The sequence below is a fragment of the Zonotrichia albicollis genome, chromosome 2 (genome assembly GCF_047830755.1).
Source record: "Zonotrichia albicollis isolate bZonAlb1 chromosome 2, bZonAlb1.hap1, whole genome shotgun sequence".
Lineage (NCBI taxonomy): Eukaryota > Metazoa > Chordata > Aves > Passeriformes > Passerellidae > Zonotrichia > Zonotrichia albicollis.
The window spans coordinates 10,677,119-10,702,125 of NC_133820.1; the positions used below are offsets into that span (position 1 = coordinate 10,677,119).

The window sequence follows — 25,007 nt, forward strand, 5'->3', positions numbered from 1 at the left end:
CAACGTCTTGGAAACCAGCCCAAAAGCTAAAATAAAATGGAGCTATTAAAAGAGCCTAAATTCCTGTGTCATTTTGCTTGATTTTTTTTTATCTTAGAGAAGAAAACAAGTCTTAAGCATCCTTAGTAAAACTTATTTGTTGTGAATCATAGGCCGCCAACCTTGAAACTATTAAATATTCCCAACATTTTGCTGAGCAACGGAGGCAAATTCTCAGTTTCAAACCCCAAATTTTCAGGGTCCTCACAGAGCTTCAATTAAATCCTAATTAAATATTACTGCATATGTAAAAGAATTACCTTAGTAAGTTGCAAAAAAAAAAAAAAGTTCAAGAGTAACTGTCAAGAAAAAAAGCTTTGGTAAATTTTTTCCCAAAATTTTGTTATTTTTTCAAAATTGTCTTTTTCTAAGCAGCCTAAATGCAAAATTTTGGCATAAATAAAAGCTATTTTTAAACTACTCTTCTATTATATGAATATTCCAAGGAGGGATAAGATATGTTCATCAGATGAATTCCCTTTTTGACTTGCTATTTGGACTTCTCTTTAAATGCTTAAAAGAAGTTTTGGAGGATTTTTTGGGTTCTAAAGGATGGGCAGCTGGATGGACTGAGACTGACTGATGAAGGAATTATTGTTATACACTAATGGTATTATGAGGTTTTCCTTTCCAGGTCCTCTAAGACGGGGATTGGTAAGAAGCGGAGGAGGAACTGGGGTTAAGGTACTGAAATTTTGTCAAATATAGGCCCAAAAATCTCTGGGTTAGTGGGCTGCAGTGGAGTGTTTTGAACCTCAGCACATGAAGCTTCACTTCACATTTTAATCAGAACAATACTAATTTAAACCGAAGTTGAATGTGAGGGTTTTATTATTGAAAACATATCCATTAGAGTTCCTAATTATTGAGATTATTACTAATAAATTAATTTATAATAATGGTTTGCTCAGAGATATTTTTTCCCTATATTTGAAAAGATCACCTGAAACATCAGTTTAAGTTTCTAAGCAGAAGGAGGTTTTGCCATGGATATTTAATCAGCTTCAGTAATTCAGTAGGACCATAAGTTATTACAAAAGCTGCATGTATGTTTAATAGTAATTAAACTTGATTATTATCTCCATAGATTTACATTGCAGTATATTGGTTTTCTTTTTAATCTGATCCAAACGTGAGGATTAAATCAGACTCTCCTGATCATTAGACTGTGATTTCCTGTCTCAGGCCACTGTTAAAATCTTCATGATTAATAAAATGGGAACTCATCTGAAGAGTAATATATGAGCTTCCTTTCTGTAGAATATTTATTGTTAAACAGGAAGAAAGAGGCTATTTCAAGAGATATAGTACCCACCCATATCTATTTCCTTTCCTCATCCACATATCAGAAAAATTATAGCAGCTTGAAGGCTGACCTGATTATGTTCTTGCCCTTGGAAGGTTGACCCACCAGTTTTAAAAAGTAACAAAGGGAAGAAAATCAAACATATATAACATTAAGCTCATTTAAATTAGTTAACCATTAGGTTTCAAAAGGAGCTCTTCTGAATTAAAAATTAATAATAAGCTTTGTGCTTATATCCTCTGTATTTGAAGCTAATTTTTCAAAGGGGAATGAGTACCTGTGTAATAGTTAAAGAAAAATTCTTATATTTAGTATTCTCTTTGACATGATTGCCTGTAACTTATTCAATTTCCTTGCTGGACTTTGAATCTGATCCAAATCCCAGTGAAATCAATAGGAGTTTTTCAGGTAATTTTTATGGGGCTTGGACTGACTCCTCTATCCTGAAACAACCAGGCAATGTCACTCTTTTATCTGCAAAGTCTTACAGGCAGAAAGGCTATCCACTTAAAAATAATTAAGATGACCCCATGAGAATGATTCTCACTGTCATTATATTTATAAAAGGCAACATCCTTTACAGCTTATTATTATCATTACTCACTTTTAATGAATGGACCATGATGAATGGTCCTGGATGTTCAAGAGCTTTATGTGCCTCCCTCCCACATGGTATCACATTCCCCCAGGGGCTCCATCCAGTTACCTTCCCTGAGAGGAGAGATCACTTCCACACTAAACTGCAAGAGTAAACTCGTCCTTTCAATACTTGATTATTCTGATAAAACCAGAAAGTAGGGCGTGAAGTAGGTTGAAGGGTTTAGCACTCTGGCCACCTGTCAAAAAGCAAATGAAATGAGACTTTCTCTCTGTTAGCAACTCGTTTTTCATTGTCCATCAGACAAAACTGGCCCAAGTTTAACTGGAGGCTCAAAGATACCTTGGGGCTCTACATTGCTTTCCCTAATAGGAAACAAGTAATAGTAAGCAAGCCCAGAGTGTCTTATGCAGACAAGAACTAAATAAACTATTTAGCGCAATACAACACCCTTAGTCTGTTTCTTTTAATTAAAAGAAGATACATTCTGAACAAGAAAGGAATCCTGCCTTCAGCCTGTGATTTTATGGCCGTGCATCTCCCTGTGCCATCTAACTCACTTAGATATTGCAGGAATCTCAGAATAGCAAGTGAAGCTGAGTGAATAATTTGCAGTGAATAATTTACTCAACAAATTTAATCTTTATTTCCTCAAGGAATGTTCGTGAGCAGAACACAATTTCCTCAAATGTATTAATTATGGGCCAGAATTTAGCTAGATACTTCCCTCTCCTGGTCTTTTGAGCCAGCCACAGCTACAGTCACTGCTAATCCTCAGCAGAGCTCTCTCCATAAACTACCACAGCAAAGACTCTTCAGAAACTAAAAGGAAAAAGTGTGAAAAATGAAATCAAGCCCTCTCTGCACTGATAAACCATGAAAGAAGACAGAGGTTGAGGGCTGGGCTGTAAGTATTTAAACAAGATACTCACTTCAATTTTAATGCCAAAGATCGAGGCTGTGATTTTCCACTGGATTGCTGGGGAATGGAACTGGATGCCTAAAGTCCCATCTTTGAGACTCCCACATGCTCCTCATCCAGAACTTAGTATTGAAAATTGGTCCCAAATATTTGGGGACTTCACACAATAAGGCACACGATTTCCTATTGAATAGGCTCCCATGTGCTTTTCTCATCAGGAATAGAAAAAGGAGAAGCTTCAGAACCTCAGAGTCTTAGAGAGACAGGACATGATTAAAGAATATTTTAAGCTTACAGTTTTGATTTGTGGCTGCGTTAACTCTTAATCAAGAAGACTCCTATCCCATACGAAATATAATACTTATGAAACCTGGCCATGCAGCCAAGGGAATAACTAACGCCCAAATTCAAAAACTTAATTTTTGCTTCAAAACCAAAAATTTTTGCTTCTAAAACTTAATTTTTGGTAAATTGTTTACACTGGGTGAATTTTTAATGACATACATAAAATGAAAAGGCATTCCCACTATTAAGAGTGGGAATCAAAGCTTATTTGAGCAACCACACCAGGGTGCAGAACAGCAGCAATACCCTAATCATGCCAGGTCCCAGGAAACGGGATTTTGGCCTCCCAGACTACTGGGCTTCCTTCTCTTTCTTAAAAAAATGTTACTGTGATTCTTCCTTCTTTTATGCAAACCCTTTGCCTTTTAGGTCAATGGAGTCATGAAGAATTATGGCAGGGACATGCTATAGAGCACCACTCCCAGAGTTTAAAGAGGTCCAAAAGAGTGGCTGATGCTCTGTGAGTAAGAAAAAGTGTCTCATTGCCAGGCCCTCAGACTGTGTCCTTGGCATGTTCCCAACACCACCTGGCCTGAAGGGAAATTGAAGTACCAGGAACTTATCTCAAGCTTTGATCCCAACACATTCCCTTGCATTAGCAGTAGATGAACAGATCAGTCATACCTACACTATGTCAGGTTAGCCCTAACACTAATAAAAATCTATACTGCTGTGACATAAGGATTCTCAAGGAGATTGGCTTTCACCTATTGAACAAATCCCTTTCTTATTAGCTTGAAGAGTAAGAGCCAAACTTGTGTCTATTCCTTCTAGGTGTTCATATTGAGAAAACAGAAGTCAGCAAGGTTGATGTGTGGTAAAGCAGAAGCCACAGATTTATCAAACATCTGTGTAAACTCTGCTGCAGCAATGTGCGTCACTGGTGGTTTTCCTCTACAATTCCTGTGCTCTGCAAGCAGAGAGCACTTTCCAGTTTGTGATGAACAGCACAAAGCAACGGGCAGGATGCTGCTGCTGTGAGTTCAGACGTGCAGGGGAGCACCACAGTGTTTCAGAGTGAATGTTAAAATCAATGCTAAAATACACTGCAGTGCTCATACCTAGAACATCTCAGTGGATTCTGTTGATGAATGCTGTGATTACTAATCAGCTACAAGGGCATTTTATCCCGTGGAATTTGCAGGTTTGGATGACCTGCCTTATAGTCATCCAGCTGAAGCTCAGCCTCCCAGAAATGCATTTACACATAAATAGTGATGGTTGCACATCTGTTTAAAAAGCTCAGATATGAGATTTTCAATAGAGGAAACTGATATAAAAATAAATTTAGGCTCTCTGTTTTAATCTCATACACAAAACATGACATGCTTCATTTAGTATTTAGAAGACCAGCTTAACACAGGAGCACTGACAGTGCAGCAGGGGATTTTTTCAAGGTATGTACATGACGTCTGCCAGCCTATCGCTGATTAGAATCAAGATCAACAGAAGTAAATTCTGATTAACTCTAATGCCAGCCTGCTGTCAGAACACTCTTCAGTTGAAACCATCTTTTCCCAGTAAACATCTCCTGCTGAATTTCTTCACTGGTGTCAGAGTGTCGCATTGCTGTGCCATCACATTGTAAGGACTGCTATGCCAAGGCTAACAGGAAAAGGAATAACACAGCACACTGCACATCCATTACAGGGCTTGGGTTTCATACTGATTCTAGAGGAAAATGTTGTTCTCCCTTTCTCCTTGAACATGGTTTAAAGTGAGTGAAAATCATAATTTGGAAGTGACAGAGAGTGACAAGAGAGTTTTATTTGTAATTAGTTTTAAAAATCTATTTCTACCTATTTAAATGATATGATACCTGACTGATAGCCAGCAGAGACACAAAGAGTTTTCATCATTGTGAGAAAGTGATCATCTGCAACCTTCATCATCCTTTCCCTCCTCTCCTATCAATGCTCTGTACCTGAGCTGTGGGCTTCTATAGCAAATCTTAATTCAGGTGCTAACATTAAGGGCAATACCTTCAAAATCCAGCAAGATGTGGGTCAGAATAGTTCCATCAGCAGACCTGCCAAATCACACAACTGGGAATGAGACTTGAGAGCTGATTTTCTCTTACTTCCAGGTGTGAACCTCAGTGTAGGGCAGCCTGGCTCATGCTCTGTGCTGGTCTGGCAGGTGTAGGAGGTTACCTGGATCCCTCAGCTGCTTGCTCCAAGGCAGGAGTGAGGGAGGGTGGAAAAGATACAGCCATGCTGGGCTCCCTGACAAAGGAGAGGAGATGCTTTTCCTGCTGGATTTTGGCACTGAGGACTGGCAAGGTGATTGCTGCACCCTGTGCTGGTCATGGCCACTGCTCCTCTTGCCCCTCTCAGGATTTCATGGGATGCTTCAGGCTGTGGCTGCATGGTCACAACTCTCTAAGCTGCCCCAGGTCAGCTGAGCCTCTCTAGCAGGGTGGGGGCTTGCTCTTAGCCCATCAACCAGATGAATTGAAGCACAGGCACATAAATTTATTTCATTAAGTGTTTTAGATAACTTGCTTTATCTCAGGCTGTAGGCTAAAGGCACTCACAGGGACAGTCACAGTGCTCAGTATGTTTAAGGTAATTACTTATGTGTCAGTAACTAGTCTTTGGGGAGACAAGGGAATGGAAATGGAAAGCTGTCTCCAAAGCTGTGCTTTGTAGAAAGAGAGTAATGCTTTGCCTCTTCACAAACTTCTCCTTTTTCTTCCATATTCCTTCCATCAATCTTTACCTTTTTCCATTATCCAACTCCTTCGCCTCTCACTTCCCACAGCTTTTGTCTCACTTTGCATACCTTTTCTCCAGAGAACCTTCTTTTACCATCTATTCTCATTTATGTACTACTTTTTTCTTCTATTACAGGTATTATTTTGCATGGTTTCTGTTTCCTTTGCCTTAATGCTGCCACAGAAAGTAGAAACTGATGAAAAGACAGAAAAACCTTTCCTGCAAACAGCTCCATAATCTGCTAAATGTTCTACTGAGCTACAGACAGCAAACTGGAGGGGATCTTCACTCCAGGAGGAAACTCTGAAAGCTGGATTTAGGCCTTCTAGTTTAGAAGTTTTTGGGGGCATTTTTACTATAAACTGGTAGAGAGAAACATTGATATTATGCTCCCCTGGTTTGTGAGGAGAAAGTTCACAAGAACCTTTGAAATATCTTTGGTTTCAGACACCCCTAGAGGTAGAAATAATACCTAAACCCCTAAAAATCAGTACCTTTATGTACAATACACATCCAAACCCATTAGAGGAAGAAAACAAACTTTTGAAGCCAAGGAAGGGCAGAATCATTACTATCTGTGATACCCGATTCTCATCCCTACACGTGTGTGTTTCATGGTGCGGTTTTAATAAGACAGCTGTAGCATTTACCACATTTTCTCTACTGAATGTGTCTAATTTAGTGCAAGCTATGAATCTGAATGACAGTGCCAGGCCCTGCAAATAAAGTGTTTGAACTGCTGCCTTTCTGGGGCACGGGGTGGAATATGTATCCTTGCTTATGCACAACCAATTGATGTGTTCAGGAACACACCATCCCCATTTTGCAAATGAAGCCTGAGGCAGACAAGTGAAGAGATTTGTCTAATTTCACACAAGAGGTCTGTAGCAGTGCAGGGAGTTGAATCTGCATTATCTACATCCTTAATCACTGGGTCATGATTCATTGGTTTAAATAACCTATGCTGCTATAAGGAAGTGGAGTAAGAATTTATTTTGGCTTTCTAGTTCAGGGGAGCACTAAGAAATTGTGTTAAAAGTTATTTACTTTGCAATTGATCATTGACTGCATGTAATTCTCAGGGCGTGACCCTGAGGTTAGGTGTGCAGAAAATTTGAGCAAATAGAGATGCAAGCAAAGTTTGGGGAGTTTGATTTCAGTCTTTCACACTGGAAAATCTGAATACTATCCTGCCATAATTCTTAGGGGAATTATGTTGAAGCATAAATGTGAAGCAGGAAATCTAGGTATTAAAACACTTACACAATCTAGAACTAAATATAGAAACTCTCAATATAGCTGCAAAAGTTTCTGTCTCATGATCTTAAACTATCTGAACTCCTGATTTTCCTACTTCCCACACACTGTTTGTCATCATTTCTTGTGCTATGCTATCAAAGGTAAGTTGTAAGTAGAAGTGAACAAAAAGTTTCACGTCATTTAACCTAATTAATTTGGTTCTTCTGCAAAAATTATTCAGCCAGATTTTTTCAGATGTATTGGAGTGTAAGCACTTCCAGCAAGAATTATGTTATGCTCAAGTTTCCAATTTGCTTTCCTTATGTATTAGGGAAGGTGAACTTCTGCAATCAATTAAATGTCTGCAGAAAAACGGTCCAGAAATTTCATTACCAGAGGTGAATTCCTTTCAAAATAAAAGTGAACACTCAGATACAAACCACTGTCCATTTTTTTCTGAAAAGCCCTGATCTTTGTCTTCCAATGATCTGTCCATATATCTGAGAGTATTTAAATAGCAGAATTACAGGTGTGTCCACTCTGTGTTCCTTGTTTCATTTCCAGTCTTATTTTTCAGGTCCTATTCTTGTTCATTTCACCCACAAGTATTTTTTCCAAGCTGGATGAACACACAGTTTTCACATTAAAATTTCAGTTTCTAAAAAAAAGTTTGGAATTATGCAAGACATGCCCTGCTTTTGGAGAATGTCACAACAGAAGGGCTTCTTTTAAAGGGCTTTAAAACACATTCATTATAATAATGCTGAAGCCCTGGGAAACCTTTCTGGCATTGAAAATCCTCACTCTTCCATTTGTGCCATTGCTGAGCACTGATATCATGTGGCTTTCCCTTCACTTCTGTGTGAGGGAGATGTAAACAGAACTAATTTCTTCTGATTTGTGAAAGCCTTATAATTAAATTATTTTAAATTATACAAAAGTGACTTACCAAAGAGAATAACAAGCCTAATCTTAACTCACAAAAGAAGCAAGAAAACACAACCAGGTTCTGAGCCATCTCAGAGCTTCCAGAAAATTGATGTCCCCAAAAGAAGAGCCATTTGAGTCAGCAAGAGAAGACAAGGAGCATCAGGCTGTGGGTGCACTGCCAGCCACCACTTAGCTATTCCTGTAACTTAAGGTCAGTGAGGATCCTTGAGTCATCTTCAGCCGTGGCTTCCTTACCAAAGCCTCAAAATCCTTACCTAATTAGCACTTTCATTTTAGTTTCATCAGGGATTCTGAGGAAATCTGAAGCTAACTTTGCTCCTTCTCCTGCATGAAGATGAACACACTGAGCTACTGCAAGCACAGTGAGGATTAAATGTTTTGGCTACAAATGGGAAGTTTGTCACCAACTCAACAAACATGAGATCTAGAAAATATTTATGTTTCAAAAGTGAATTTACACAGAAGTAAAACTGCATTACTTTGTGTGAGGAGATAAACTGCACTGTAAAAACCGTAAAAGTTGCCTGATGGTTTCATTGGTCAAGATATCCCTGCCAGCACCAGGAGCTAATACATTAGCACAACACAGCATGAAAACACAGCCTGGAGTAGCTGATTCATTCCGCAGGAGCACTGACCAAGTGAAGTAATGTGTATTTTTCTTTTTTTTTTCTTTTTCTTTTTTTTCTTTGTATGTTGTATGGGAAGAAATTATAGCCTTAAAAGCATCTTTTCTAAAAATAAGAAACAACAAGAAGAATGTCCTTTATACTGGACTGATAGCAGATCCACATAAGGATGATATTGTCACAGCCTAGGTAAATAAAGCAGCAGACAAGCAATGCAATCTATTTCCTTCAGCATGCAAAAGTGCATCATTTTGGCAATTCTAAAGTAGGCTAGCAGGAAGTCATCTTTTTACTAGACAGCTTGTTACCAACAACTTCACTTAGCTTAATTATATTTTGACTCTTTATCATGTTTCATGAAGCAGGTAGCACTCTTTCTATTGAGAAGTCATATGCCATTTACAAAGAATAAGTCTGGGAAATGCACAGTTTTCCCTGCAATTTCAATGATCACATTGCCTTTTGTACTACATTCATGACAGTAATCCAAAATCTTTCATTTCTCTCTCTAGCTGTAGCTCTGCAGGACCAGGCAGCTATGTCAGAAGCAAACCCATGAAATCTGCTGAGGTGAATAATAATACTCTTCTGCAGTTATCTGCAACAATATTAAAAATGTTGTGGTACTCTAAACTATCTTTTAGTGCAAATAAATCCACTTCATTATCATTCTGCCTCATATTTACTAGCAAGTACTAGCAATCCAACTTCACAAAACAGCCCAGAAGTTTGTGGCAGAAAAAGTTTGGGAAGCTTTTTGGTAGAGTTAGGTATATATGCCTTTAAGATTAATGGAAAGTATGATATCATTCCCTATATAGCTATGAAAATTCTAGTCATGTATTAAAAATAAAAAATAGGGCAAGAGTTACCATAGTGAAGAATAACAGCATCAGATTTTTCACATTTTTTTAAACCTGCTTTAAGACTGCATGGTCAAAGACATACAGATGAGGACACCAAAATTTTCACATTCCTATGCAAGAAATAGCAAAAATCACTGTAGGAAGTGGAATGGTGCTGACAGATATTTGCTATCAGCACGATGCAATGGTGCATCTTTAGAGAGGCTGGACACCCTCCCAGTTTGCTGTCTTCCCAGAACAAAGCCTGTGAGAAACCTTGCACTTTAAGAGGTGATTTTCTCTCACTTTTTGTATTTAACTGAAGCAGGCCCTGCAATGTTTACCAACTTGTTGCTGTAACTGTTTCTTGAAGAAAGTTCTTGCGAAAGTAGAAAAAGTAAAACTCTATAGATTCCAAAGCATTAAGAAAATAAGTGCTCCTAAGTTCACTAGTATTTATGTAGCTTTTTTTCTGAATCCATATTTTTCTTCACATTTCCAGGAAAAATAAACACTGAAACTTTACCTGTGGCTCTAGTCTTTTCATCAGTTTAAAAAACAAAGCCATTCAAATCTCACCAGCACTTTACTACAATAGACTTGCATAAATCACAATCCCTACCTGCTCACAAATCTTAAAATTCAAAATAAGTTTTCACAAAGTTCTGGAACTGGGGAGAAGAGGAGTTCCTTTGTAGCACTGTTCCTTTTTGTCTATCAGTTCCGATATATCTCATGTCTGCAGTCTGGGGGTGTTTCTAGGTGTCTCTTTACCTTGCAAGAGAGGTGCTGAATGCAGAGGGAGAAGGGCTGAGCTGGTGGAACAGTGGGGAGATCACTGAAATTAGCCAGAATGTTATAAAAAGCAACAGGAAACCTCTTGAGGGTCTTGCAAATGAAGATATGACAAGATGAAAGAGAAGCAGCTGGGGACAGTTTCATATCTTAGAAAACAAATCCTGTTTTCATGTCTTAGCCACAGCTCGTCACCTGAACATGCCTATCATGGTCTTGATTGGTTTTGTTCATTGCCTCTTTCCAGCTTCCCTTTATCTCTTGTCTGGGCAAAAACTTTGGGCCTCAGCTTGGCTACAGCTGGGCAGGACACTCTAACACCCATAGAAAATATATTTATATTTGGTGAGGATCTGGCTTCCTACCTTGTCACTGAAATAGGAACAAGAGCCACAGCTTTTAAAAGGACCACTTATTACTGACAGTAAAGCAGCCAGAGTGACCAGAGCAGCTGAAAATTGGTGTCTCAGAAGAGCAATTTGGGGATTTCCAGGCATTCTTTTTAGTGCTATATTTGTGCCAAATGAGGATTTAAAATGCTATTTAGAAAGCTCTTCTAAGGCATGTTCAGGTGTCTCTCAACAGAAAGACATTAGCTGAAGAAAGGAAAAACTGCAGAAAACAGTCAAATTGCTTAAGAAAATTGAGCAGTCAGAAAGTCCATTAAAGCCCACAGCATTCTGGTGTGCAGGAGAAACTGCTGGCTGAAATGGAGCAGAAATCTTCCCACAGCAATTCTCTGGGCAGTGCAAATACAACTGAGCTTTGGAGCACATTTTGCTAGAGAAGAGCGCTGTGCCCTGTTTGTTCATTACCAGCTGTCTGCACCCTTCCTCCCCACTCTACCAGTCCAGGGAGCGGAGATCAGTCCCTGGAATCACAGTACCCCACACCTGCATAAACCTCCAGGCAATATTCAGCACGGTTTTGAGAACCAAAATGATCAGAGGAGGTGCAGAGGGCAGGGTAAGAGCAGCCACAGCACGGAAGCAAGGCTGTGATGGGGCAACCAGTGGCCAGAACCTATGCACAATGTGTCAGTAAAAGCTGGAGTAAGGAAATGTGCAAACCAGGATTGACAATTAGAGTGTGTCTTCATCAAAAAAATGAGTGTCAAAGTAGCCATGTCTCCTAGGGGTGAAAGGGAGATGCTGGGAAATGGCTTGTCTGACTAGGAAGCAGCCAGACCAGGAGAAAAGTGACAGCGACAATGTCACTGAAATGGCAGAGAACCATGGCCAGTAACAGCAGGGCAAACATTATCCCGATAACATACAACACTTTCCTGAGAGGAACATGGAGAGAATGAACACAGAAATTGGCATAAAGTCTTTTGCAGTTTCCCCAAACTTATTGTTCATTCCACCACAATGCAACACATTCATATCAGATAGAAACCAACCTTTTGAAGATTTCTAATCTGCTCTTAACCTGCAAATGGGAGAGAAAATGTATCTTCAGTACCTTGAGATTTTTTTCTGTCTCCTCATCAAAATGCCAGGTGTTTTTAGTCTTGGGGAATGTCCCTTGTACTTCATTCTCACCGAATGCCAAACACAGGTTACACCAAAAAAATATTCTTATGGTATCAATGACTAAATCCCTTTTCTGTAAAACTTAACCATGCTGCTAAGAGGTGTGAAGAAGAGAAACCCACTTCCAGTAACTCTCTGCTGATTTGTCTCCAACAGAGGATGTTGTCTCCCCTCCTTTTCCTGTAGGGCCTGTGTGATTCTACAAATGCATCTTCCATATTTCACAGGTATTGGGAGAGTGGATGGCTCAGCCAGTGACAGAGAAAAGGATTTATCTGCTTTTCTTCTCTTTGTCCCAGGCTGTCCAGGATAGTCTGGGAACCCTTTTGTGAAGAGGACCTCACTGTGACCTCACTGTGCCTTTCAGGTCCATTGAAGCCCAGCAAGCTCCTGTAGTTTACAGCCTTCTGACTGTGGATTTTTCCTGCCTCATGAGGTTGCAAAAGTCTTATGCAATTGCACAGATTGAGAAAAAGCAACAGAAGGCTGAAAGAGCTTCTATAAAAGTCATACGGACATGGCATTTCTAAGTATACTACTTTGCTGGGGTACTGGGTATCTTAGCATACAAATGACAGAAGGGCAGCTTTTAGTAAACACAAAAAAAAGGAGAAAAAACTAGTCTGAGACAGACAGCTTAACTGTTTTCTGCAGGGCTAAGCCTGAGGAATAAAAAGAAGTATAAAAATCCAATAACCTTTCCCATTAGGGTCAAGTGGTTGTTAAAGTGGTGTCTGGACAATCTTTTATTCTATCCTCTGCCTCTCTGCCTGCTTTTAAGCTGATTCATAACATTACAAACATCAGCCCAGATAGTCCTAATATTCTTTGTGATAATAGAAAAATATGCAGCATAGTAGTTACTTTATCCAAGCATGCAAGAATATTTTTCTTTTTTTTTCTCCCTCAAGTACATTGTATTTCTTAAAATACACTCTTCCACTTTCTAAGGAAGAAGTATTTATAAATTACATGTCCTCTGGAAAGAATACCAGTAAAAATAATTTCCCATGACAAGCTTGACACACCAAAAAAAGCAATGCTTTATGTTGCCCCTAGCAAAATTTTGGCCAGCCACTAATTATATTTTAAAAAGCTGAATGATAAAATACATATATATATATATATATAAAAATATAAAAGACCAGTGGTTAAGTTAACTCTGCACAAAGAATCTAATGGGTGCACCATGGCAGGATGGGTGAAATGTGGGTGGTCAGCAATATCCCTGTGCCAGAGGCTGTCCAGCTAATGCAGGTGGTTACTGAGGGATTAAATGGGGGAGGCTGGAGAAGAGTGGCAGGAGGAGCCTGATGGAGCTGAAGATGGATATGGTTTTTGGAGTATGTTCTCACAGTCCTTGCCTAGATGACCTCTGTCAGCATTTTTACTGGTTTAGGTGATAAAAACTGGCAATATGAAGCATCATAAGGGAAGCTGTGAAAAGTGCTGGGGCAGAAGAAAGGAAGGAGTCAAGGGAAGAAAGGTATCGAGGGAAGAAATTGGAGGAAGGGAGTTAGGATTATTCATATTTTGTCTCTCTAAACAGCAATCTGTCATGGAGAGATCCAGGTTTTTCTTTGTGATTACAGGAGAGCACTGCTTAATTCACTGTCTGCCATGCAAGCTTTAATAAAGGCCAGGCCTGATCAGCTTTGTGTGCATTGCTATGTCTGGATAATATTTGTCTGATCTAGATATTTGTCTGTCCCTCAAGCCAGATCAGCAGCAGTTTGCTGATGGAATAGCAGAGTCTTGGACCTTTGTCTTGCATCTACCACTTTAGTCTCAAAAGCATTTTGATAGTTCATATCTAGCTAATTCCTCCACAACTTGCTGCAGCAGACACAACAGAGTTACCAAGCCAAGAAAATGCAACCATACCTTCCTTCTCACAGAATAGGGAAGAGTATTATGGAATATATTACTTTTACTCTAATAAGTAAATCAACATCAGAAAGAACATCTGCACCCCCCCCCCGTCTGATCCTCTCATAGCAAAACCACCAGCGTCCGCTTTTTGATCCTTAGACAGCAAAACTGAAAATCCAGCCTTTGTAATCTTCAACTGAGCTAGTTGGTAGAATGCAGATGCAAAGAATGAGATGTCTTGCCATTGGCTGTAACCTAAATCTAAAGGCACTAAGCCCACAGAGATACATTAAAGTCAGAGAGCCCGTCAGGAAGGCAGATGGCAAAATAAACAACTCAGGAAAAAAAAAGCACTAAACCCCTTGCTGGCACTTAATAGTAACATGGGTAGGACAAATCTCACCAGGGTAGGGAACATTAACAGCCTGTTTGTGACAAACTGAAATAAAATTATTTGAATTGACACTTATGTCCTCATGAATCTGACCAACATCTCTATTACTGTTTTTACCTGGGACTTGAGCCTTTGCTTAGGATGCTGACAGCTGCTTGCATAAAGGAGCCAGGCAGAAGATGGAGGCCAGCATCCCTGACACAATTCACTTTCTGCAGACACCCCTGTTTCCTGGCATGCAGGGGCACTCCTCTGACAGACCACAGCCTTTGTTCACAACTCTCAGCCCATTTCTGCCAACTCTCTGTCCCACAGATCTGGCTGCAGGAGCTCTCCCTGGGAGTGGGCAGGGCTGAGGCTGTCCAGGGTTTCTTTGATGCATCTCCCTCAGCTTTTTTTAGGGTAGTTTCCTTCCTTTCTTTTTCTAATTATCCACCATTCAAAGTTTCAGACTCTTTTCTGTGTCAAATCCCAGGAAAATCTACAGCTAGATAAATCCCACATTTCAGGTCCTGCCTGGTATGTCAGCCACTGTGTCATTGGAAAGGAACTGAATTACCTCCTCAATGAATTCAGAAATATGGCTGCTGTGCAGACCCCCATCTATTACCCCTCTAGTGCTGTATGGGCACTCTGAGATCGTGCTGCTCTCAGCAGGACACTCTCTGATCTCAGGCTGCGGTTGCTCAGCCCTACATTTGAGCACTCGGCTGGCTCAGGTTTCTGCAGGTGTCTCACCTCCTGTGGCTCGGCTGTACTTTCCTGGGAGATGGTCCTATTCCACAGTGAGACAGCTCTGTCCCTGGAGCACTGTAGAGGGAACAGGCAGAAAGGGAAAAGTGGCTGCTTTTTACTGCTTCCCTGATGTATTTCATTGTACCAGTCACCCTGCATGTGCTCACTGCAATCTAGAGTGCCAGAAGATCTGATGTGCCCAGTGAGGAGAGGGAGAAAATCCTTGTTGTAATGCCTGTATTTTGTATATCTCACCAAAAAGAGTTTCTCTTGGTTTTGCTCTTCTAGTTTTGAATATCCCTTTTAAAACAAGCTTGCAATTAAACCACAAAAACCTCCTCGAGAGATCTGTCCAGGAAGATAATTTCAGAACAAGGTTAAACTCTGCTTCTTTGTTTCTGTCTCTAGAATCTTCTTTCTGCCACATGGGTAATTGCAAAAATAGGCTTCACCAGCTAAGCTGACCAAGAAGATAGAAATACAGATACCTCTGCAACCTCTGACATTTACCTAAATAACTCTAGTGTCCTTTACTAGCACTGCAGTGACCTCTAGGAGCCTGCTCCAAGTCCATTGGCTCCATTGTCTCTTATTGACTTAGCCCAGACTTCCAGAAAGTTTTCTAAGACTGGAAAGATGAGTATAGTACAGATGAAAAAACCAAAAAATCATGAGTGTGCTGATGAGAAACAGAATAGCCTAGAGCCTTCCATCTCTAAGCTGCTGATGCCTGCATGGTTAAAAATGAATTACCCAGGGCTATAGGAAGCCCTGGTGTTAGCCTGAACAATGCATTCACATCCATTTACCTGAAATCTAAATTTGGTTTATAGCATTTCATAACCACATGGAAGATGACAGTATCTCTTTAATGCTGAATCAGAGCAAAAAGTTTCCAATTTTTATGCATATCAGCACAAAAGAAACCACTTCCACTTACCCAGGAGTACTGTAGATCCATATCTGTTAGGGAATATGTAAGATGTGGCTGATGAGAAGAGCAAGTACAGTTTTCCCATTCCTCTATTTTTGAAATTAAAAAGTCACAAGGACAGAGCTGGTTGTCAGGAAACGGCTTCCAGTCACTCCACAAGTGAAATTCTGTTTCAGAATGAATTGAAATAGTTCCTAAGTTATTAAGTCTGGAAGTGTATGAGCGGCCCAGAGATGCAGAAATAAAATCTGTCCTGGTCTCAGGCTCTTCTTTCCTTCTTGTGTTATCTTTCCATGTCTTCTTTTCCTGAGGCTTTGTCAGCTTCATGCAAGAAGTTAATGCTTCTTCATCCTCTTCGGAGAGATAAGTATCTTCTAAGGTATCTTTAAAAAGGCAAATACTTGTTATAGTATTATGCAATTCATAAAGAAAATAGCACAATTTTAGTTTTTAACTTAATAGCTGTCTTTCACTCTATATAATGAAGAAGTCAAGGATTCCATTTAAGGAAATTAACAACAAAAAAACTCCCACAAAAAAAACCCAAAACAAAACAAACCAAAAATAAACAGAACCCACACATGCATAAAAAAAAAACAAACCACCAAAACCAAACCACAAACAAACAAACCCCTAACAAAACCAAAACTAAATAATTATGATAATTAGGGAGACGGAAAGGATTTTTTACCAGGTCAGGCATCAGAGCCAAAAGTGAGATTTATTCTCCATTTGCTATATTCATCTTGTTCCCTCAAAGGTGTGGAAAATTTTATTAGTTCTGCCCATGAAAATTTGCTAACTGAATGTCATATTGCTGATAGCTTCAGACAGCATGAGTTGAGCTGGAAAAGTTCAGGAAGCTTTCTGGACAATTGCTCTTCCACTCCTTGTATATATGTTGTGTTACAAAAATCCCTATTTCCTCATGTATTTCAGCCCAAGTATGATTTGGCTGGAGCAGTAGCTCAACAGAGTTTAAACTCATTTTGCTAATACTGAACTATAAATAATCATATAAACAAGTGCATTGTACAACCAATGCATGTGCTGTTAAAACAATGTTGGCAAAACAAGTTCAAAGGAAGAACTGTTGCACAGCCAGACCAGAGATCCATAGGAGACTCCAGAAAATCAGCTGAGGCCAGAATTCAGAATTTCTGTTTATTATAGCCCTGGGCACTCAGGTATGATGAGAGACTGACTTGCTTATCATACCTCAGACCTTCCTGCATTTGCAGACACTACTGACTCATGGATTAGCACTGGAAATTATCTTCCCACTTGTGAATTTTGCCTTTCTGACCCGAAATGTGATACAAAACTAGAAAACCCAAAGTGTGCCCAGCATGGAGACCCTGCTGTTATACAACTCTATTTACCTAAAATCCCCACTTGTGAGATCCACTGTTACAAAACTCCAGCTAGAGTGACAGGAAACAGGTTTTCACACTCTGGGGAAGTCAGAGCTGGAGTGGTATCACAGTAACATCTCACTTGGGGGTTGAATATTGTGGGTGGTGAATGACAGTCCAGGACAGGGTTGTTTACAGTCATGTTCAATCCAGTGTCATTTGCCAAATGTTGGGAAGAATGCTGATGTGATGCTGTACTTACTGAGGGGAACCAGAACGTGCTTGACATCCTCCAAGCTCTGTGTGCTTGTTTTCTTTGTTCGGACCAATTTCTGCAATCTTTTTAATGTTCCCCTGGACTCAGCTTTATTGTCTGGTTCTGTACCCTGCCAAAAAAGAAAAAGAAACAAAAAAACCCCAAAACAAAACAAGAAAGACATTAAAATCATTCAAACTGTGAAAGTAAAACCTAAGGGTAACATGGTGTTTATCCTGAGAACGACAAACTGTTGGATTTAAAGAACTGATCATTGACACAATGCTTTGAAAGTTAGGCTTTCCCTTGCTTCAGACTAATAGGTAAAAAAAAGGTGAAAGGCAACTGACAAGAAACATCAAGCTTAGGCCAGTGTTCATATTGTTGTTTACATATTACTTTTCTTGAATACCTGAGCATTACTGAATACAAGCAGGACCTAGTGAAATAAATATATATTTTATTTCACTTGGTCCTCCTTGTATTCAGAACAGGGCCAAGTGAAATAATGTACACAGCCCAAAAAATCTGAAACTGCTTTATTCTTTCAGGCACTGTTGTGCTAAAATAATCTCAGTTATCTAAATTATTAAGAATATAATTATTTTTAGGGATATTAATATTATTAATAATATTGTTGTTAATATTATTATTGATATTATTGTTAGTATTATTGTTAATATTATTATTAATATTATTGTTATCGTTGTTGCTGTTTTTATTATGTGTCTAGATATTCCTTTCAGGGCTGCCCTCATGGGTGATATAAATCACACTGATGCTGATGGAGCCTATGCTGACTGCTTCCCTAAAGGATAGGACCCTAGGAGTTGTCCTTCTTTAATCACAATAATGCAAAATTCCCACAGTGGACAGCACTTGGCTTTAGACTCCCTCCTTCTCAGCAGCAAGCTATATTTCATGAGATGTGCAGTGTTCTGTGAACTGGGAATCCACCTCAGGAGCAGAGCAGGAAGCCAGAGAGTTGACACCATTTCATCTCTCCGGTGTCCCCTGTAAGTCATGGCTTCATTAGTGCCTTAGCTTTGCAGTGAATTTCACAGCTATCCTTGAAAGCTGCACTTTGGTCTCCAAGTGCCACAACCTCAACTTATTACAGATAAAATTAAAACAAAAGACACTTCCCAGGAGTTCAGCTGATGACCTCCAGCTTCTGGTTGGTGTCCATCCAACAGAGAGGATGTGAGCACAGTGTGGACATCAGCTCATCAGCACCAAATGTTCTCCTGTGCTTTTTCTGTCCTTCACCTGTTTGTAGATTTCTTTCCTCTCCCAAATTCAAGATAGCAGGAATGCATTTTTACCTCAGCTAACAAGAGAAACTGAGTTTTTTAATTTTTCAGTCTCTCATTGTGAGATGTCTTTGCAAAATAAATCACAGTGGTTTAAAATGCTAATATTGCTCTCATATTAGATCTCTTGTAGCAAGAATAATTTGTTCACTTGTAAGTAACGACACAAAAGCAACAGGATGACTTTGATTTATGCTCTGGGATTTCCATCATGGAGACATCAAGATAAATGGAAGATAATCTATTCAGATAATTTCATTAATGGCAAACTCTAATCCTCTTTTCCTTAAAAGCACTCATTTCATAGAGTCCATTGTTAGGGAAAAGTCATAAGTGCTTAAATAATAAATGCAGTTACTCCCTTTCATGGAGAAAAAAGCTTGTGCAATATCAGCTGGTGGTGAGACAGCCTTTAAATTTACAGTATTTTATTTTGGCTTACCTAAGCATTAAAATATGGATTTTTATCTGCCTATCCAAACATTCTTTGGTGTAGGAACCAGACAATCAGGTGAACTGTGCTTTGCCCCAATCTATAAGCAAAGCTATCTATAAGGAAAGAATTCCCATATGAACAAGAACCAAGAATATTATTGATTTCCCTACTTAATGGGCTTTAGTGATGAAAAAATCATGTCACCTCACAAATCAAAATGAATTGTATAATAAAATGAATCACAGGCTGCCCTTTAGTTGCAAATAATTTGCATAAAGTGTGCAGAAATGCTTAAGCCCAAAAAATATACGTTTTAAAAATGCATTCTAAAATGCATTACGGAAGAAAGACCTAAATTGTGTCTGAGAAACTGTTTCCAGTTTCTACAAAGGTATTTTAAATACCTCAGAAATCTTTGCCCAGTGAGATGTTATGAGGATTAACCTGGTGACAGCAATACAGCAATTTGGAAGCTAAGTGTGAAACACTGCTGGTCAGATTCCTGCAATCTCAGCCCTGTTGAGCACTCTCTTTCCTGGGTGTAACTGCATTAATTTCAATAAAACTACTTGCACAGCGTGTCACTTCTCAGTAGAAAGAATTTAGTCATGGCACCGTCTAATCTCTGTGATTTTTCTTCAACTGCTTTGCCTTTCCCAAAGAAGTGCAATGATTTAATCATGCCTACCAATGCACTTAAATTCAGAGTACAGAGTAATAGTGAGAAGATAAATATTAGTGTGTGTTTACTGTGTCCACGGTGCTAATTGTTATGGTACCTTAAAAATGTTTGGGAAGCTTCCGTAATAACATGCTGCACACAATTAATATTAGAATAGTGTGTGATGATAGACAACTTCTTGCTCTGTTTAAAAGAGTTCTGTAAGACACACCAAATTCGGATAAATTTTCTGTTAAAAAATGTTAATAAAGCCATGGTCAGCCAGTGTATAGAGAAGCACTGTGCAGACTTTCATGTGCTGCTGCCCATATATATCTGACCTTTAGATATTACCATGATGTTGGTCTGGTACTCCAACTAGCATAATATGCAAAGCAGACTAAGCAGCCTAAGAGAATAGGCAGATTTTGACTTGGGAATCACAGCAATAATGCAATATTCTATAAATGATAAAGAAATATAATGATTAATAACAGAGAAATAAAAAGGTATTCTATGGAAGACCAAGAGATATCATGATTAATAATATGGATATGGATAAAGATCTTTCAGCTTTTGGAGAAGGAACATGGAGCACAGGAAAAACCAGTCTGTTCTTCCCAGCTGCTGGTGAAAGAAATTCACAATTTTCATGGCCACTCACCATTTCACTGTTACCAGGCACACCCGGACTGTGAACTCGTGGTGGGATCCATTGCTCATAGTTTATCACCTAGATAGTAAGAGAAACAATATTTTAAAAATAATTACAACTTACATAAGATGAATAAGCATAATTAGCATCATGTAATTAAATACAGACAAGAGCTCAGCAGTTTTTTATGCTGGTCCTGTGTGGATATGAAAGCAAAAGACTGACATGCACCAGCTGCCACCCATTGAAATTGTTTTAGTATTGAGCTGTCTTGATTTCCTCAGTTATCTGGGACTCAGTAATGTCTTGGAGGCATCACAGTGAAAGCAGCACCATGGCAGAGCTGTGCATTATAGTGTGGGATCCTTGGATCCCATCCTAGATTTTGGCTTTCCTTGCTCAATGAACAGGAAAGGCAGGGAAGCAGCAGCTCCCCAGCTGAGGAGTATCACTGATGCAGTTCTAAAAAGGGTTTCACTTAGTTCACCTCATTGTTCACCTCATTTTTCCTGGGATGTTGAGCACCAAGAGTGTGAGTTTGAACTGGATTAACAATGTGGACAAAAATGGGACAATGCTCAGAACTAAGACAAGACTATTTACACTTTGACCATCTGCCCATAAGCCATTTTTTGGTCACAGTGTCCTCAGGAGAGGAATTCCAGGGGCATCCACCTTCCTTGGGGCACTGCTGCAGCCCCTAGGGGGCAAGCCTGGCAGTGCCTGCAGCTCAGCAGGAAAGTGATGAACACTGGCCTTTTCCCTTCATGAATATGAATGACACGTTGAAGGCTGAATGCAACCTATGAATTTACGTGAGAAATGAGGCATGAAACATTTTTGAAAATGTATTAGCCCAAAGACTGCATTACTTGGTATTTTATGTCCTTCCCAATATGCTACAGAGGCTTCCAGCCATCAAGGGAGCCCTGCTAGACACGAGTAAATAAGAACAAAGGTACAAAAAATAAATGCAGAAAGTAAAGGCATTTTTTATGAAAAAGTACAATTATTGCAGCAGTGCTCATGCTATATCCCTCAACCTGCACTTCTGTTTTAAGCCCCATTTTCCAGCACTTACAGAATGAATGGAATGAATGAATGTCAATTTAGGAAATGGAGAAGGATTAAAGCTTTTTGTGAAGCACTCAGGGAAACTTATATGCTTTCTCTTTTTTTTATTTTTTTTTTCCTTCAAAGAGAGGAAGAAGAAATCTAAGGTGTCAATCTGTGCTATTTACTCCTGCTTGTAAACTTGCCTCTTCCATGGCCCACAGAATCACAAACTCCCTCAGACCAGCTGAGGTAGGAATGCACTTTTGGGGATTGTATAGTGTAGCTCCTTGCTCAGAACAGGTCACCAGAGCAAGTTGCATAGGTCCATCTCCTGACAGAAGTATCTCCAAAGATAAACTTCTCATATCCTCTCTAGGAAGCTTCATCAGTGTCTGACCACTCTTATACTGGAAGAGTGCTTTCTTTATGTTCAATGAAACTTTCTGTATCTCAGTTTGTGCCCATTGCTCCATCACATTCCTGGGAGTAGCAGCCTGTAATTCCCTGGACTTTCTGGGACAGCTGAGTTGTGTGAGCTATCCCAGACAGTTTTGTGATCCTGAGGCTGCAGTTGTGCAGATTTCTAATTCCTCCTGTCTGTTCCCCATGCTGTGTGCATCAGCAGACAGGCACTTCATGAGGGCACTCATTTGTGCTGATTTTGCAGAAAAAGAGCTTCCCCCATAATGCTGTTCTTTCAGCATTTCCTTGTTTGTGTGCATAATGCAGTGCAGCAAATGAAAACAGATATAATTAGACTATTTTGGAAGCTTAAAAGAGAATCATATCAATGATTATATATAATAATTATATCAATGAGGATATATTATAATAATTATATCAATGATGATATATGATAATGAAGACATGAGGTAACAACCACTAAAATTCAAAATAATTCCACTAAACTTGAATTTTCTATAAAACAAGTGCAATAGGTCTTAAACTTGATACCAAAGTTTGGAGGGACCAAAGTCCCTAGAGTTCATCATTCATGCACCTGAAAAAAAAATCTTCTAAGGCTTTGAGAAGTCAAAAAAAAAGGACTTTGCTTCTAAAATGAGGCAAATAGTTAATGGGGGAAAGTTTTAAGGGATTTTATAGGAGCTTATACTTAAAGCAAACATAGGCCTTATTCCCTTTTCACTTCCATGGTCTGTCACGTCTGAGGAATGACCTCCTGGACTTTTACCAGGAGCCAGTCCCACAGCTGTCATAGCAGGATAGGGACAGAGCCAGAGAACCCTCACACTAAGGGAAGAACTATTGTAGGAAATCAAAGAATAATCTTTCTCCACAATACTTAGAGAATGAGAGAAAGAAATCAAAGACAATGAGAGATGCAAAAGAAGAAAGAGTTCTTTTCTCCTTTCCTTCCTCCTCAGATACTCTTTTGTCAGCTGGGAGAGAAGATAATCATGAGAACAAACTAACAGTGCAGTGACAGATAAAGCCCAGAGGGAAAGCAGGAGGAGCCTGGGACACAGTGACTTCCATTGGTTTCCAATATGGAAATTTTCTGTCCCCCAATATACAGATGATTTGACTCTTTTTTTGACCCACATCTCGACTTTGACCTACACTGGAGCTGAGCACTGCCTAAACATTGGGTCTTCACAGTTCCCTGTCTTGTCTCAGATGCCTTGAGGGTGATGAATGCACGTTTTTTCTTGGTTTTAACCTAAACATCTAAAAGGACTCGTAACATTGTATAGAAACAACAGAGGAAGCTCAGCTCAGAGCTTTTGCTAAAGTTTAATGCTCACCTTGAATTTAAAACTTTTCTGCAAAGGAAAATTTAATAGATTTCCAGCATCTAAATAATTTTATTGTAGTCATTCCTCATTTAGAACACACACACGTGTACAGGTGTGTTACACATTTTTAGTCCCAAACTGGATAAACTTTTATGTCCAGTGAAATCAGCAGAGCTAAGCTGGTTTGCCACAGATAGGAACTGAAGTAAAACATTATCAGAGCAAACATTGGACTGGAAGTGAAATAAAACCCAAACACCACTCATTCCAATTCCAGAGCTACAAATCTTCCTCCTCACCTCTGCTACTCACCAGCTGATGGGCTGTTCCCTAATTTTATGTTGTTGCCATGATTATGCAAACCCAGGGATCAGAATTTGTTAATTCCACATGCCAGTGGGATGACCAGTACAGATGTAGGAAAAAGAGATATGGTATACGTTGACAGAAATTCAGAGAACATTAGGATACATGTGCCAGTATGGATCATGCAAGACAGATCTAACCACTCAGGATAGATCTTGCCAGACACAGTTCTAGCACATCAATTTAGCAGAAATGTATTCACTCAGGGAAGGAAGAGGTTTTCTAGGCAATGAAATCCATATGGCCTGCATAAGAAAAATCACGAACAACTTTGGAAGTCACCAGAGTCTTCTTTTAAAATCAGCTTCTAAAATACAGAGGCATGCTGAGTATGAAGTTTAGGCTAGGCAAATGCTGAATGGAAACAAGAAATGAAATTCTATTTGAATGAAAATTCAGATTCTGAAAAAAAAGAGTAGTTGTTTCACCTGACATGTTGTTTCTTCTATCTTCTTTCCTTGGAGCAAATGTATTCCATCAGCAATAATATTATCTTCTGTGAATTATGACCAAAAAAGAGAAAACACACTTTAAAATGTCCTGCTTTATGTTTTAACGAGGAATATAATTTGAATTGCACTTGATGTTTTGAGCTGACATTTTGACTCTCTGAAGTTAATCTTATATCATTTAAGCACACATTTTATCTTAAACTGCTTTGAAGTGAGACTGCAGAACAAATTGGCAAACTGACTGACAGAAAGAAAACTCATTCGTGCTTATTTCTCCTGTACTCAGTCCTCAGTTTACTAACCCAGAACCCCACCGTGATCTCCTCTTGCCCTGCTCATTTACAACAGCAAAGTCTAGAATATTCATACAAAAAATGATGGGCAAAAATGATCTTTTCAACTGAAATCTGTTTAACTTAGATTAGATTAGAAATTGCTTTCAAAGGATGAACATCCTTCCATCTCTTGCAATAAATGAATGTTTGGATGGGAAGAGTATTAACCTTCACTACAACAATAAGCAAGAATAGGTCAAACAAATCTGAAAAAATTATTTTAAGCAAGCTTACTTTGAAAGATCTACTTTTACTCCCAGTTTTAAGGCAAAGCACCCACCACTGTGCAACTGTAGGACAGCCCTAGTGATTAGATTACATCAGAACAGATATCAGGATCACTCAGACATTGCAGGGAGAAAAAAAAAATTAAGAAAAATATCTGCTAATCACACCACATTTTCTAAAGTCACTAGAAAACAGCAGGAATGTTTTGGGGTTTTTTCCTCATTAATCCTAATTTGGCATTTTTATTGCTTCTGTGGAATATCTTACAGCATCAGTAGTTC

The 25,007-nt window shown here is 39.1% G+C and overlaps 1 protein-coding gene across 1 annotated transcript in view; it reads right to left on the reverse strand.

Moving 5' to 3' along the window:
* SAMSN1 (SAM domain, SH3 domain and nuclear localization signals 1) overlaps positions 1 to 25,007 on the reverse strand; it is an 83,040-nt gene that overhangs the window by 35,479 nt on the left and 22,554 nt on the right. Inside the window, exons 6-9 of the mRNA XM_026794861.2 lie at positions 24,140 to 24,207; positions 20,542 to 20,610; positions 17,474 to 17,597; positions 15,863 to 16,239 (exon numbers count right to left, since the gene is read on the reverse strand). Of these exons, the coding sequence (XP_026650662.2) occupies positions 15,863 to 16,239; positions 17,474 to 17,597; positions 20,542 to 20,610; positions 24,140 to 24,207 (638 nt within the window). The remainder of the gene's footprint in view (positions 1 to 15,862; positions 16,240 to 17,473; positions 17,598 to 20,541; positions 20,611 to 24,139; positions 24,208 to 25,007) is intronic.